The 14,880-nt window shown below is 38.3% G+C and overlaps 1 protein-coding gene across 4 annotated transcripts; it reads right to left on the bottom strand.

Moving 5' to 3' along the window:
* Positions 1–392: 392 nt before the first annotated feature.
* LOC133530527 (uncharacterized) lies at positions 393–14,085 on the bottom strand. 4 transcript variants are annotated; one of them, XM_061868464.1, is made up of 11 exons: positions 13,878–14,083; positions 13,453–13,738; positions 12,476–12,604; positions 11,826–11,941; positions 8,995–9,105; positions 7,429–7,483; positions 7,174–7,285; positions 5,537–5,622; positions 4,785–4,896; positions 1,932–3,763; positions 393–492 (listed from the first exon to the last, which is right to left on the bottom strand). In XM_061868464.1, exons 2-10 carry the CDS (start codon positions 13,590–13,592, stop codon positions 3,035–3,037), a joined length of 1,590 nt encoding a protein of 529 aa, XP_061724448.1. In that variant the 5' UTR covers positions 13,593–13,738; positions 13,878–14,083; the 3' UTR covers positions 393–492; positions 1,932–3,034. The 4 variants fall into 4 exon arrangements, with proteins under 4 accessions (XP_061724448.1, XP_061724447.1, XP_061724450.1 ...); XM_061868463.1 differs by having other exon boundaries at positions 11,826–11,944; positions 13,878–14,082; XM_061868466.1 differs by lacking the exons at positions 12,476–12,604; positions 13,453–13,738 and having other exon boundaries at positions 13,784–14,085.
* Between the last annotated feature and the right edge of the window lie 795 nt (positions 14,086–14,880).

Here is a 14,880-nt window from a genome sequence, read left to right as displayed (position 1 = left end):
CATGATTACGTATTAAGTTACGTTCCCCTGGACAATACTTTAAAACATTGATTTTATGTTAAAATTACCATATATATTATATATAGTTATTGTTTTCCCTTTTGTAGAAGTTATGAGACATTTATAAAATGGAAACAAACAAACAATAATTTATTTGCAGAAAAAGGGTAAAGATTACATGTGTTAGTGTAAAAGAAATACGTTACACCTTTTCAAACTGTTTTAAACAGTATGCAAATACAAAGGGTATTCATTAGAATTTAAATTCTTACTAAGCATGTTAGTAAAACATGATACAACATTTTTATTCCCTGTTACCACTAACTTGTTACCGGTGGTAATAAATGGAATTTTGGATCGCGTCATTAAGGATATATTAAAAAGAACAAAAGTTGATATTCAATAATTTTATTTCAGTCTTCTGTTGGCCTATTCTTTGCGCCGTCTTCTTATACATATCTAACGAGGAAACGCGCTGCAGCTGCACCTCAGCTGTAACAAATAATTTTAAATCGTTTACCCGTTCAATAGGGAAGTGCTCCGAGGAATTGTTCGGAATAAAGGTTCGTGTTCTTTCATTCTCACTGAGCGTAGGTGTGAGCGAGATGGATGTGCGTACTGGAGTTACTGGACCGTGACGAGACCACGGATAGCATTTTTTTTTAGTGTGTGTGTTTAAATAATGAAAAAGGAATCGCGGAGTTCCCTCAACCATAATAAATATATTGCTAATTTTTAGAAATATTTTTTTATATTTTTAGTTATTGTGCAGAATTTATTATAATATTTTAAAGCTCATTTTAGACCTAGTTCGTGTTTTTTCCTATCGAGCTAAAGTCAAAATCTCAGGATTGGAATCGCTGAAGTCCCTAAAAAGCGGCCAAGTGCGAGTCGGACTCGCCCTCGCCGCTGGAGGGTTCCGTACCATTTATGACGTATTGAAAAAAACTACTTACTAGATCTTATTCAAACCAATTTTCGGTGGAAGTTTGCATGGTGATAATGTACATCTTTTTTTTTTGTTTTATCATTCTCTTATTTTAGAAGTTATAAGGGGGGGGGGGGGGGGTGACACATTTTACCACTTTGGGAGTGTCTCTTGCGCAAACTATTCAGTGGAGAAAAAAATGATATTAGAAACCTCAATATCATTTTTTAAGACCTATCCATAGATACCCCACACGTATGGGTTTGATGAAAAAAAAAGTTACAGTTCTAAGTATGGGGAAGCCCCAATATTTATTCTTTTTTTTTTCTATTTTTGTGTGAAAATCTTAATGCGGTTCACATAATACATCTACTTACCAAGTTTCAACAATATAGTTCTTGTTTCGGAAAGAAGTGGCTGTGACATACGGACGGACAGACAGACAGACATCACGAATCCATAAGGGTTCCGTTTTTTTGCCATTTGGCTACGGAATCCTAGAAACTTGGCTGTTTCATACATTCCGGCTGATGTGATGCCGCCCATTTGTATGGGATCTAAATGACGCTGTACAGGACGGCGCAACATTCCATGTTTACAATTTAGAAACAACCGCCTTGACCGCCAACGACGTCCCCTGGCGCGCGACTATAACCCAATATCAGTATAGGGACCGTGCGCGTTGGAGGGTCTGCCATCTTGTGGTCTGAATTGGAACCATAAACATGCACATTTACACGTCAAGTGTTATCTTGTGCATAGTAGGTTCTGCCATCTTGTGGGCTACATCGGAACAATAAACCTCACATTTACGCTTCGCGCCAAAAATCTGACAGCTCCTGTGCTGCCTCCTACAGTTCATGCACGCTCCCTATTCATGCATTCCGACAAGATTCACGATGACGCGCCGCGCCGATAGGTAACGTTCATTGGGTTAAATGTGTAGAATTATTAAAAACTAGCCAAGTTACAAAGGGGTTTATATATTAAACAAGACACTTACCTTCTGAAATCAGCATTCGAACCATTTCACTTGGACGTCACAAGGGTCTTTGTTGCGTTCTTCTACTAACGTCAGAATTAACTTCTACATCTGCCTTAATTATTATTATTATATTCAGAGCTAGTATTCGCTGGGTGCACCAGTGCTGCCCTCATTTGTGTTATAACTTGTGGAGTAACATTCCATAAAATTACGTGTATTTGTGACAAACAGCGACACTTCCCTCCACCGACTTCCTCTCAAATGTTCCGCCCCTCTTTGGTCCTGTGCTCTCATCCATTACCTGCTGTCCAGCAAATATCTGACCATCTAGTCGATACTCTCCACACCGTTATTTTTGCCCACTTTAGCCGCCATTCAGTGACTTGTCTTGTCCATCTCCGTTCCTTCTCGCCCAATGTCCCACCTCAATTTCTGTGTTTTTCGTTTACCGACATCCGATACTTCGTACGGCGATTTCATTTTTTATTTCACAATTAACTCTCCATCTATTTCAAATAGAATATACTTTCATCTCTATTTTCTATGTCTAATCTTCTTCGTAATCGTGCAGTGCTTTAAATATATATTTTTTTTAACTTGAAACTTGCACGATAGAAAATTGTACAAATGTCAGACTTAATGCCTTAAGGCATTCTCTACCAGTCAACCATTGGGTCAAACAGAAACTTGTAGTTAGTGCATGATTGTACACAACGAGAGGGAATATGTAACACAAATCAAGTTATCTATAGTGATTGTGCCGTCCTAGCTCCTAGCGGCTATAGAACACATTAGTTTCCAGACGTCTCTCAAATAGTATGATAATCTTGACCCTCGAATCAAACTATGCCTCGCAAGTGAAAACAGTAGGTACATATAAAGGAATTATAATTTAACCCTTTTCCAGGCCGCACCAATATTTTAAATATTTTCCAATTCATTCAGCTTTGGAGACGAGTTACATTTCCCGAAAGTCCAATCTAACTTGTACTTAAATTGAATTACTAAGATTGAAATTATATTGTAGATAAATCGTATTATGCTTGGAAAAGTATTAAAAATGTCGCTGACAATTTCATAGTGGAAAGTATCACTTTCACAACAAAAGCTCATCGTTTCAATTATTCACTGTTTCGAGGGGGTTCTGAGGTAACTTTCAGGGGGGTAGAGAAGCCCTTGAGGACATTATGAAGTTTTTGCCCTTTAGGATCATTCTGTTGAAAAGCTGTCCCTTTGAGAATCTTTTGGATCTTTTCAAGCTTCAAAATTTCGCCTGGTTTGACTTTCCGTAGCGTTTTCAACCCACTAGGGTTCTGGTGAGTTTTTGACGTTGTGAGTTCACTAAGTGGAACCTTTAAAAGGGTTCTTTTGATTTTCAGTTTGCCTGGTTGGCTTTCTGTTTGTGGCTCTTTAATATCGCTTGGTTGGTTAAGGATATTCTGTGTTCCTTCAAGATGGTTAGGAGTGACTTGTAGGAGAGTTTTTGGTTTCGGGTCATTGGGAATAATTTTTAAGACAGTCTGTGACTTTCTGGTTTTACTAGACGTGGCTTTTGGGACATTTTGAGATCTCTTGAGACTGTCAAGCGTGGTTTTTAAAATTGAATCGCTAGGAATGCGTTTTAGTTTTAAGACAGGTCGTGAACCGCTAGGAATAGGTTTTAAGACTTTTTTTAGACCGATAGGTGTGGGTTTTAAGACAGTTTTTAAACCGCTGGGCGTGTCCTTTACGATAGTTTGTGAGTTAAAAGTCTTAGGTTGAAGCTTTGCCAAAGACTTTGGCTGTGTAGCGTTGTTTTCTGTAGGCATGTTTCGCCGACGCTTTGTTAAATAGTGATTGTCATGTTCAACCTGAAAAAAAAAACGAGCTTTAGCAAGGGCGTCGCTAGCTGGTGTGCTGGGGGGTGTGGGGCAGTTAATATGGCCGTTCGTGGAGTGGGTGGGCGGTGGGGCAATAGTACATTACTATAGAGGATGGGAAACGAAGGGTACCCCGTTTCTCGGCGAGATTTGTATAGTGCTTTTCTCAAACTTGCAATGAAATAATAATAATAATAAAATAGGATGATGGTGACTTTCATGTCTTATTGTGATAGGTTATTCAGTGCGTCGGGTATTGAAGGAGAACAAAAATCTGATTAGTTTGCCGCTACGACGCACGCCATTATGTTTTTTTTTTTTCTTTTTTGGAAACCCTGAAATAATATTAAGCAAACACAAAAAATAAAAAAAAAATAAAAAAAATAAAAAAGCATGATGGCAGAATTTTGCTTTTAGATTTTTTATGATTGAATGCCAAGACGTGCCATAATTTGACGTTTAAAAACAAAATAAGGTTGCCTTACAGGCCTAGGTGTGTAAGGCTGTATGAAGTTCCTTTACATATCATCTTCACTCATCGCACCTGATATGTGGTATTTCCGGACTTAATTTGAAATAAGTCATGTCAACATTTCATTACAAGTTTGAGAAAAATATTTTTATTTTATTCGACGCAAATTAATCACACAGCTATGCCCCTTCGTCAGTTTTTTATTATTATTTTATTATAGTCAGAAGCATTTAAAAAGGGTTATTCCCACTAGTTACTACTAAGTTATTTATTTATGTATCGTATGGCATATGTATGTCACTGGATTACATAGAGAAACTTATAGTTAGAATTTCGCCTATTTTAATTATATGGAAAATGCAGAATACATGTGTACGGAGAAGCGGTCATCCACTGTCCTCCTTCTTTCAAGAAGGTTACATTAGCTCGCTAAATCAAAGTGACGTTTTTGTTTAAGACGTAAAGCGTTCAAAGAGGAAGGTCACTGATGTATGGAGTGAGCACTCTAAGCTTATTTATTTCTCTATTGGTTAGGCGTACCTGTTCGCCTGTGTCAGGGTAGTGCGGGGCTAGCGGGTCCAGTGGGTCGGGCTCCGTTGCGGGCTCTGCGAGCGACGACTCCTCTGGTTCCTCCTTTATTTCCACTTTCACACTACGATCAGAACAGACCCGCCATAAAGTATACTTTTCAATACATTATTTGATACGAAAGTCGACGACCGCCCCAAAACTGCCTTTCCGTACAAACGTAGTACCCATTTTCCTTTCTGGATATTATAATTACTATTAGCTCTTAAAATAATAAAAACACAAAACGAAAAAAACAGTATAAATTGTATAAAAATATTTTAATTAATATGGAAAATTAGGACTACGTTTTTATGGAGAAGTGATCGTCCCCTTTCCTCTGAATCGAGATTAATTCAAAATCAATTGTGTAATTGATAGTACTAGTAGTGAATAGTAATACTAAGTATAAGAAAAAATCTAGCATTTTTTTTACCCACTTTGTCAGCGACATTATTGTATTAAACCTACTGTTGCCAAATTGCAAAGAGCTAAGCCACATTTAACGGACAAACGAACAGACAGACGGGCAAGGTAAAATTCTAAGGGTTCCTAGTAGATTCTGAAACCCGAAAATTAGGTGAAAATATTATATACCTAAGTATATAGTGTCATTTAAGATGACGCGCAGATTTGACGAACTTAACCCATAATAGCATGGCAATACAAGACATAGCACTTATCTTCGTGAATGAACCGATCTACTATATCAAGGAAATACATACCCATCGTTATCAATTTCGTATAGTGTTAGTAAGTTTTCTGTCCGCAGCTGTTGCCTTATGACTGCTAGCACTGCCTGGGTTTGGCTCTGTTGAATGCAAAATAATCGTTTTTAATCAGAAACCAAAAACCACGCTAAAGGGGCTCACTGATTACCAGTTCGCCGGACGATATCGGCCTGTCAGTTATTCGCGATTGTCAGCTTTTGCGAATAAGTGACTGACCGATATCGTCCGACGAACTGGTAATCAGTGGGCCCGTTAAAACATCAAAAAATGACAACCGGGTCACAGATTATATAATAGTTCTTACGAACAGATACTTATCTCTAAAAGAAATGGCAAATACCTACCGTTTTAATACCTACACAAAAATACAATGGAGTGACCTTCAACGCACCGCTCCCCGCACCGCGCGCGTACCTACTGGCACAACGCTAGGGTTGCCGACGCTTGGAAATGATTTTACAAATAAGTACCTAATACTTAAACTATAGATTCTGTAGAATATACCTAGATAATTATATTATATCTACCTACTTAAGTAGGTACAAATATAAGTTTTAATTGTCAAACTAGTATTAGAACTTGCCATTAGGTGGATAAAAGGATAGCGTTAAATAAGTACGAGCTAATTTGTCGCAAAAAATATTACATCTTTAAAGAAATTCAATACCACCTACGTAGCTTGAAAATATGGTAATTAAAAATAATAACAATCGGTGTACTTATATTGAGAATATCTACTTAGTTTTCCTATCTATCGGAAGAGCAAAAATGATATTTTTTTATTAGTTTTGTTGTTTTTGCATCCATCCACACTACAAGCTGTGTTATTTGTTCGTGACGAAGACATTTCTTTCGCAAACGTTTTGGCATATTCGAGCGCGCGGCGACACGACGTGCGTACGCGAGCGCGTGTGGCAACCAACTGGCTTGCTTTTGTACCGTGAACGGGACGAGATTCGTAGGCATAAATCCGAGCTCGCGCGGAGAGTTCCATAGGCCTGACCGGGTGCAAGTGACTTTTTAATCGTTTCATTACAATTATGTCTATGGTTGTGATTTGATTGTGCAATAGAACGTGACGTCAGTTTCCGATTCACTTTAATTAGCGAAATTTCCAAAATAAACGAATAAAAAATCAAAAGTACACATGTTATCTAGATAGTTACCTACTCCAAATATTTTTACCGAAATGAAAATCTTTCAGAATATGAAATGTCGTCAATATAACCACTAGTGTCGACAATTAGAAAATATGAATAAAGTCGCAAATCAGGTGCGTGGCGCTTCTTGGCGCGGGCACCAAGTGTCCGTCCGCGACAGCACTGCACGCACAGGCCCGCAACAACACTGCACGTACAACGAGAACCTGTACAAAATAGAACTCACGTACGTGGCGCCTCTTGGCGACCTTGGCGTGCGTAGCAAGTAGTGTCCGTCGTGCGGCGCACGTCACGCACAGCGGCCCGCAACAACACTGCACGTACAACGAGAACCTGTACAAAATGGAACTCACGTGCGTGGCGCCCCTTGGCGTGCGTAGCAAGTAGTGTCCGTCGTGCGGCGCACGTCACGCACAGCGGCCCGCAACAACACTGCACGTACAACGAGAACCTGTACAAAATGGAACTCACGTGCGTGGCGCCCCTTGGCGTGCGTAGCAAGTAGTGTCCGTCGTGCGGCGCGCACTCAGCGCACGCGACGCAAAGCGGACCACAACAACACTGCACACACCAGAACAAGAACCTGTAAAAATGCAAACGTAAACCTTACAAATGAACACAATAGTAGGATTATCTCATTAGGGAACAAAATGACATTTACGGCGTGAGAGTTGAATCCTCAACGAAGAAAAGAAAGAAGAAGATAAATAGAAAAATCATACTCACCCATCAGTAATTGCTGCACAATTCATACAACAATTATCAACTTCCTCGGGAATAACTGAAAAAAAAATACTTCGTTTTTTACTGCTTCCAGATTGATACCCAAAATAATAAGACTAAAATTGAGGTTATGATTGTACGTGAACATAGTCATCGTTTTCGTCCCTGGATATTGACATTATGAAAAATATTTTAACACAAAATTTGATGTAGATACTTTAAACAGAGCCATGCCCTTTCTTTTGATTTATTCGTTTTTTTTTATAAGAGTTAAGAGCGAAAAACAATTTCTATACAATTAATTAAAAGCTCCTAAGTCCTAACTCATACAATAATAATAGTATAATAATAGTTTGAATTTTAGAGTTATTGTTTGAACAAATTTTGTTTGGCAAATAGGCTACAAGGGCACTTTATACGTCAAAATGCATTTTACATCCAAATAAAAAAAAAGCGGCCAAGTGCGAGTCGGACTCGCCCAAGAAGGGTTCCTTTATGACGTATTAAAAAAAACTACTTAAACTACTAGATCTCGTTCAACATTTTACCACTTTGGACACACATTTTACCACTTTGGTAGTGTCTCTCGCGCAAACTATTCACTTTAGAAAAAAATTATATTAGGAACCTAAATATCATTTTTGAAGACCTATCCATAGATACCCCACACGTATGGGTTTGAAGAAAAAAATTTTTTTTTAATTTTATGACGTATTAAAAAAAACTACTCACTAGATCTCGTTCAAACCAATTTTCGTTAGAAGTTTGCATCGTAATGTATATCATATATTTTTTTTAGATTTTTCATTTTGTTATTTTAGAAGTTACAGGGGGGGGGACACACTTTTTTTCACTTTGGGAGGTTCTCTCGCGCAAACTATTCAGTTTAGAAAAAAATGATATTAGAAACCTTAATATCATTTTTGAAGACCTATCCATAGATACCCCACATGTATGGGTATGTTGAAAAAAATTTTTTTTTTTTAATTTCATGACGTATTAAAAAAAACTACTTACTAGATCTCGTTCAAACCAATTTTCGGTGGAAGTTTACATGGCAATGTATATCATATATTTTTTTTAGATTTTTCATTCTGTTATTTTAGAAGTTACGGGGGGGGGGGGGGGGGGACACACACATTTTACCACTTTGGAAGTTTCTCTCGCGCAAACTATTCATTTTAGAAAAAAATTATATTAGAAACCTCAATATCATTTTTGAAGACCTATCCATAGATACCCCACACGTATGGGTTTGATGAAAAAAGTTTTTTTGAGTTTCAGTTGTAAGTATGGGGAACCCCCAAAATTTATTGTTTTTTTTTCTATTTTTGTGTGAAAATCTTAATGCGGTTCATAGAATACATCCACTTACTAAGTTTGAACAGTACAGCTCTTATAGTTTCGGAAAAAAGTGGCTGTGACAGAATCGGACAGACAGACGGACATGACGAATCTATAAGGGTTCCGTTTTTTGCCATTTGGCTACGGAACCCTAAAAACAGCAAGATAAAAGGGTCCTTCATAGTGCCGGGTTGTCTTTATGAAGTTCAGTGCTTAAACACTCACATGGTTCAATGGGGACTACTTGCAGAGCCGGGAGCATAGAGAAGGTGGGCACATCTTTAGGCAGTTCTGGCTGCTTGGGCACCGGGGCTGGTGTCAGATATTCATTATTACCTGAAACATACATGGTACTCAGTAGCTTATTGGCAAATAATTTCGGACAAGTTATATGTATTATGTATGACTCACATCAACAAATTAATCTACTGTTTGATACTAAAATTATAGTGACAGGCAAATGAGTAGACTGAGAAACGAAAAAAGATTAATTTTTTTTTGCTATTACAATTTTTTTATGATTTTTTAAAGTTTTTTTTCGCAATTCCATACTACATGTAAATAAAACGTAACTGCTCTTAAACTACATGGCCTATTGACCCGAAACAAAAACAATAATGATCAAGGATAACAGGCTAAGGACATAAGAAAATAATTAAAAAAAAAAAACACCCTCAATTTATTATTACAAGATTTTTAGGGAAATTTTGTTTATTGTTCCTACTTTTTTTTTGAAAATTTAAATTATCTCAATAAAATGTCGCATTTACCTAACATTATTATTAATTCACGTCATTGTTCACCGTATTATCTTTCGAACAGTAAAATTACCACGTTTATGACTTGGATAAAACATTTGTTATCAGCGGACAAACAATGGCCTTACCAAGTGCGCAATGGGCGCGTGCAACAAAGGCGCAGGTAGAGACCGTAATCTGACAGTTACTGTAAATGCTACCGAGGGTTTGAAACTTTTGAAAGTAGGAAGTTTTTTTTGGGTTATCAAATTTTAATAAATTACATCAAGTTTTGCAAAATGGCCACCAAATTGTTGAAGACACAAAGCCGACCGTTGAGAAATCTGATGTATGGCCCTCCGTCCGTATCATTGCGGGATCATTTTTAATGACGTTCGTACAGTTCATAATGCGTTCTTGTAAATCCGCCTCATTGTGAATAGGGGTGCTGTAGACGCGCTGTTTCATTGTGCCCCACAAAAAGTAATCAAGGGGCGTCATATCGGGCGGCCGTGGCGGCCAACCTACAGGCCCTTGCCGACCAATCCATTGATTAGGATAGGTGTTGTTTAAGAATGCCCTCACATCTAGCGCGTAATGGGCAGGGCAACCATCCATCTGCAGAAACATCCTTCGGCGTAATGCGAGTGGCACGTCTTCCAGCAGGTCCGGCAAATCATCCCTTAAAGAGTTCTAAAAATCTTGCTCCGTTCAAGATTCTCGGCAGTATTACTGGCCCAACCGAAATGTCGGCAATGAGAGCCGCCCAAATATTAACTGAGAACCTCACTTGAAAACCAGAGGGTCGTTTTAATTTTGGATTCTCGCCCTTGGGACACCATCGGTGCAAATTGCGATAATTTGTAATTCCGTCTCTTGTAAACGTAGCTTCATCCATCCACAGTATTGTTCTCATAAATTCAGGATTTTCTCTCATTTTAGCCAGGATTCAAGTTGACATGACGCACCTTGGACGCCAGTCGTCATGAAGATGTTTTACTCTTCGGTAACGGTAAGGATACAAACCTTTTCTTAAAATCTGCCACACCGATTTCTGTGATAATCCGAATTGCAGGGCCAGACGCCTAGTACTAATGCTCGGATTTGCGAATAAAGCATTTAGTACTGCTTCTTCGACAGCGAAATCGATGATTTGTTGCGGCTCGCGGCGCTCTCTGCCGTTTCCGAGACCAATGCGGGCCAATTTTCTGTGGATTTCTTGGAAGTTGCGTTCAGACGGCACCGGTATCCGGTTTGGAAATGCAGCAATCTAAAGCACGCCACGCGTGCTCTTCTAGCAATTCCATAATAAAAATGGATGTCGGATACGTGTCTCGCAGGAATCTCACTTAAACGCGGCATCGTAACACGAATGAATGAAAACGGCAAAGAGCAGGAGAGAAAGTAGTAGCACCGGACTGGACGTTGTTCGATACCCCCGTTAGGGAGGTATGAGGGGCCGCTTCCGCCTTTGGGCTGCGGCGGCTGTCGCGGGACCAGTAGCAGCGGTGAAAACTTCAGAGCGACTGTCAGTAGATTAGCCTTAGCCTACCCTTATGTAGTCTTAGCCTTATCTCAAAACCCTGTGGTGTTTTTAGGTACAGCGCCAATACTACTTGCACCTTTGTTGCACGCGCCCATTGCGCACTTGGTAAGCCATTGTTTGACCGCTGATAACAAAAGTTTAATCTAAGTCATAAACGTGGTCATTTTACTGTTTGAAAGCTAATACGGTGTAGAATAACGTGAATTAATAAAAATGGGACATTTTATTGAGATAACTTACATTTTCTAAAAAAAAATAGGAAAAATAAACAAAATTTCCCTAAAAATCAAAATAATAAATTAAGGGTGATTTTTTATTATTATTATTATTTATATCCTTAACCTGTTATCCTTGATCATTATTGTTTGTTTCGTGTCGATAGGCCATGTAGTTTAAGAGCAGTTTATTTGCATGTAGTATGGAATTGCGAAAAAAACTTTAATACTTAAATCATAAAAAAATTGTTATAGCGAAAAAAACATTTTAACCTTTTTTTCGTCGATGAAATTTGTCGTAGTTTCTCGTATTTTCCGATGTGCACATTAACCTTTTGAACGCAGGCGATCACGATTATTTAAGCGAAATTGAACTTTACGGGGTCCCTATTGCATTGGCGAAACTGTCGGCTGTAGCCGTCGTTGGCATCCTTGGCAAGTCTTTCAGAAGTCGGCCATAGCCGACGGTGGCGGTCAAAAGGTTAAAAAGACTCGCACTGTATTAAAAACAGAGTTCAGTATCTCTACAGCAACTATGTACATATCAAACATATTTACCAGCAAATATTTTAGGAATGTATGCCGGGTGGTGAGGGTTTTCTGATTTCTTGTTGCCAATAAAATGAATGTTGCATATTCTTGTGCCTCGAGATGGTTCAAATGTATCTGGATTTCTGCTAAAAAAGAAAATGACAGAGATTATGTTTACTATATGTGAGTCAAACACTCGCTGCACATGAATATATAGTCTGCTCTTTGTTACACCTACCTGCGGCCGGTAGCATTCTGTCTGATTAGCTGGGTCCGCACTGACCGAGCGTGGCAATTTCCTCACGCCGTATTGTGCCAGTGTAGACCTGCCTCGGCCGAGGCGGCAGCGGCGCGTGAGGAAATTGCCTCGCGCGTATGCTTGGTCAGTGTGGATCCAGCTAATCTTAATTGCTTTATGTGCAGCGAGCGTTTACCAGAACTATAACAGAAAATGTATTGTATTGGCCAGGTGCATGATGTTTTCAAACTTATTTAAACACATTTGGTCTTTAGTTTTACTGAAAATAGTAGGACTCATCTGTTGTATTTAATATCATGTTAATTTACTTCTTTGTTGTTTTGCTATAAATAAAAGGAAAAATTTATGTTTTACTATGTTTGTGCATCTAAATCATCTTTTTAAAAAAGCAGATTTGATAAACTTTTTTGATGCATACACTGGCGAGAATATAGTAGGGATATAACTAGGGCTGGCTGTTTCATCTGACTTTTTTCCACCGATAAAATGTGCACTGCATATAGAATCATGCTCTCGAGGGGTCCATGGAGATCCATCAGTACCAGTACTAAAACAACAAACATTTGCAATTATATACATTTATATTTTCATGGAAACATAAGTCATTGGATATTTTACTATGGACTTCAAAAATAATCGTCACAATAAAACACAACCCTCCAAGCTTTTTTGTGACAATAGGGAATATTACTGCAATGTTCTGCCACCAGAGTGCAGCACTAGCACAAACCGTAAACCATACAGCAACTTATATACATATGTAAATGTAAATAGCTTTTATTATTGAAGTTTTCCGTTATAAGAAATACATTTTGGTTTCACAAGTTTAACTTCAACTCGTCCTTTGATGTAGGCCTCCTCCATTTATTTCTTTCCTTTACTGTTGGATCCATTTACCTCCACCAATTCTACTTAAATCATCCAACCATCTAAACTTTTGTGGACCACTCTGTCTTTTATTATATCTAGGGCAACACTATAAGGTCCGTTGTCCACTTATCTAGTTTTTCTCTCAACATGTGGCCTGTCCAGCACCACTTTTGTTCTTTTATTATTGTTTTTGTTTTATATACATATAATATGACATAAACAGTTTTGTGACATGTTTTGTGGTTACAAATAAATATGACTGTGATGCATCAAGGCGGTTTGTTTATGCTAGTTGCACCCCCTGTGCAGAGTTTTGCGTAATATCCCCTATGAAAGCTAAAAAAGCTAGGACATGTAACTTTTATGTAAACACTTTTTATGTGCAAATAAATGACTATGAATTATGAATTAAAGTGGCAGACATCAAAGATAAGTTATAAAAGTGTATATTCTCTACCAATATTACTTATTTTCAGTACGCTGGCAAACTAATAGACTTAAAGAAAGGTCAAGATGTACACTTACTTTACTCTTCTTACAGCAGCTATCCATTGTGTTCTTTGGTCGAATCTCCAACTTGATGTTGGAAATCTATAAAATTTACAATTACTGTTTCGTCCAGTATTTTTGCAGTTAACCACACAACAGTTGTTGTTGTGAACCATTTTTATCGTTAATGTGATTATCAAAGCAAAAAGCGTATGATGTAAATGACGTTTGAAAGAACACAGCCATCAACTTCACCACTTTTGGCTACATCAAGCGCTGCGCTGATATTTGTTTTTCGTTTTTTTCTACAAGACCTCTGCACCTGGCCAATGGAAATTACACAGTCAGTTTTTAAACTCTTACTTACGTATGCCGCTTCACTGCGTCTATCCATAGTTTCCTTTTTTCGTTTTGCCATGGCAAAAAAGAGCTACGAGAAGGAAAACTATAAAATTGTATACCATTCAATTTATGTCTATTATCCAGTGATTTACTGGCGCACCCATTTATGCAGCAGTACATTGATATATATATATATATAGTAATTCCACTAAATATTTCACAATGTTAAAATGAGCATGAATTACAGTGATGAACGATGGATGGAGTAATAATAATTAATAAATAGAATAATACAAGCATCACAAATCACAAGGATAATGATGACATGACAGCTCAGTCAGACAGCTGTCACAAGCTACAGGGACCGTGCGCGTTGGAGGGTCTGCCATCTTGTGGCCTGAATAGGAACAATAAACATGTACATTTACACGTCACGTGTTTTCTTGTGCATAGTAGGTTCTGCCATCTTGTGGGTTACATCGGAACAAAAAACATCACATTTACGCCTCGCGCCAAAAATCTGACGGCTCCTGTGCTGCCTCCTACAGTTCATGCACGCTCCCTACAGCAACGGATATTGTCAGGCTTTTTTAAAAAACCAAGACCAAGAACCAGGGGAGCGACACCATGAAGATATTTAATTTTAATAGGCCTGTCGACTTCCTTAGAAAGACATGACTGGACATGACCCTCTAATTGCCAAAAATGTTTAATGTTTGATATTTTTGCATATGAACCATTTCAAATATTGTAAACTATGTGCTGATATTTGGTGAAACGGAAAAATGAGTATTATTATTTTTCCGAGAAAGAGTTTTCTCGGTCTCGAAATCGGACCAGACCTGATAAAGTGTGGATGTAATTAGCACTTCAGGCCTGATAAAATTTGGATGTAATTGGCACTTAAATGGCCGAAAGGGACAGCATATTCGTCTGAATCGCTGTCAAACTTCGGTTTTGTATGGCTCAGCCGAATGGAACCGAGAATGCCCGAAAGGATCAGTTTCGCCCCCCCGCGAAAAAACATTTTAAAATTGTTTAAAGACATATTTAAAGTTGTTGAAAATGAGTGGGCATGGAAGAAAAAGGCGGTCTTGCCTTTTCGGCTGTGAGGATTTAGGA

The sequence above is a fragment of the Cydia pomonella genome, chromosome 23, assembly GCF_033807575.1.
Source record: "Cydia pomonella isolate Wapato2018A chromosome 23, ilCydPomo1, whole genome shotgun sequence".
Lineage (NCBI taxonomy): Eukaryota > Metazoa > Arthropoda > Insecta > Lepidoptera > Tortricidae > Cydia > Cydia pomonella.
Note: the sequence above shows the minus strand (reverse complement) of the source record. Positions and strands in the feature narration are given on the sequence as shown.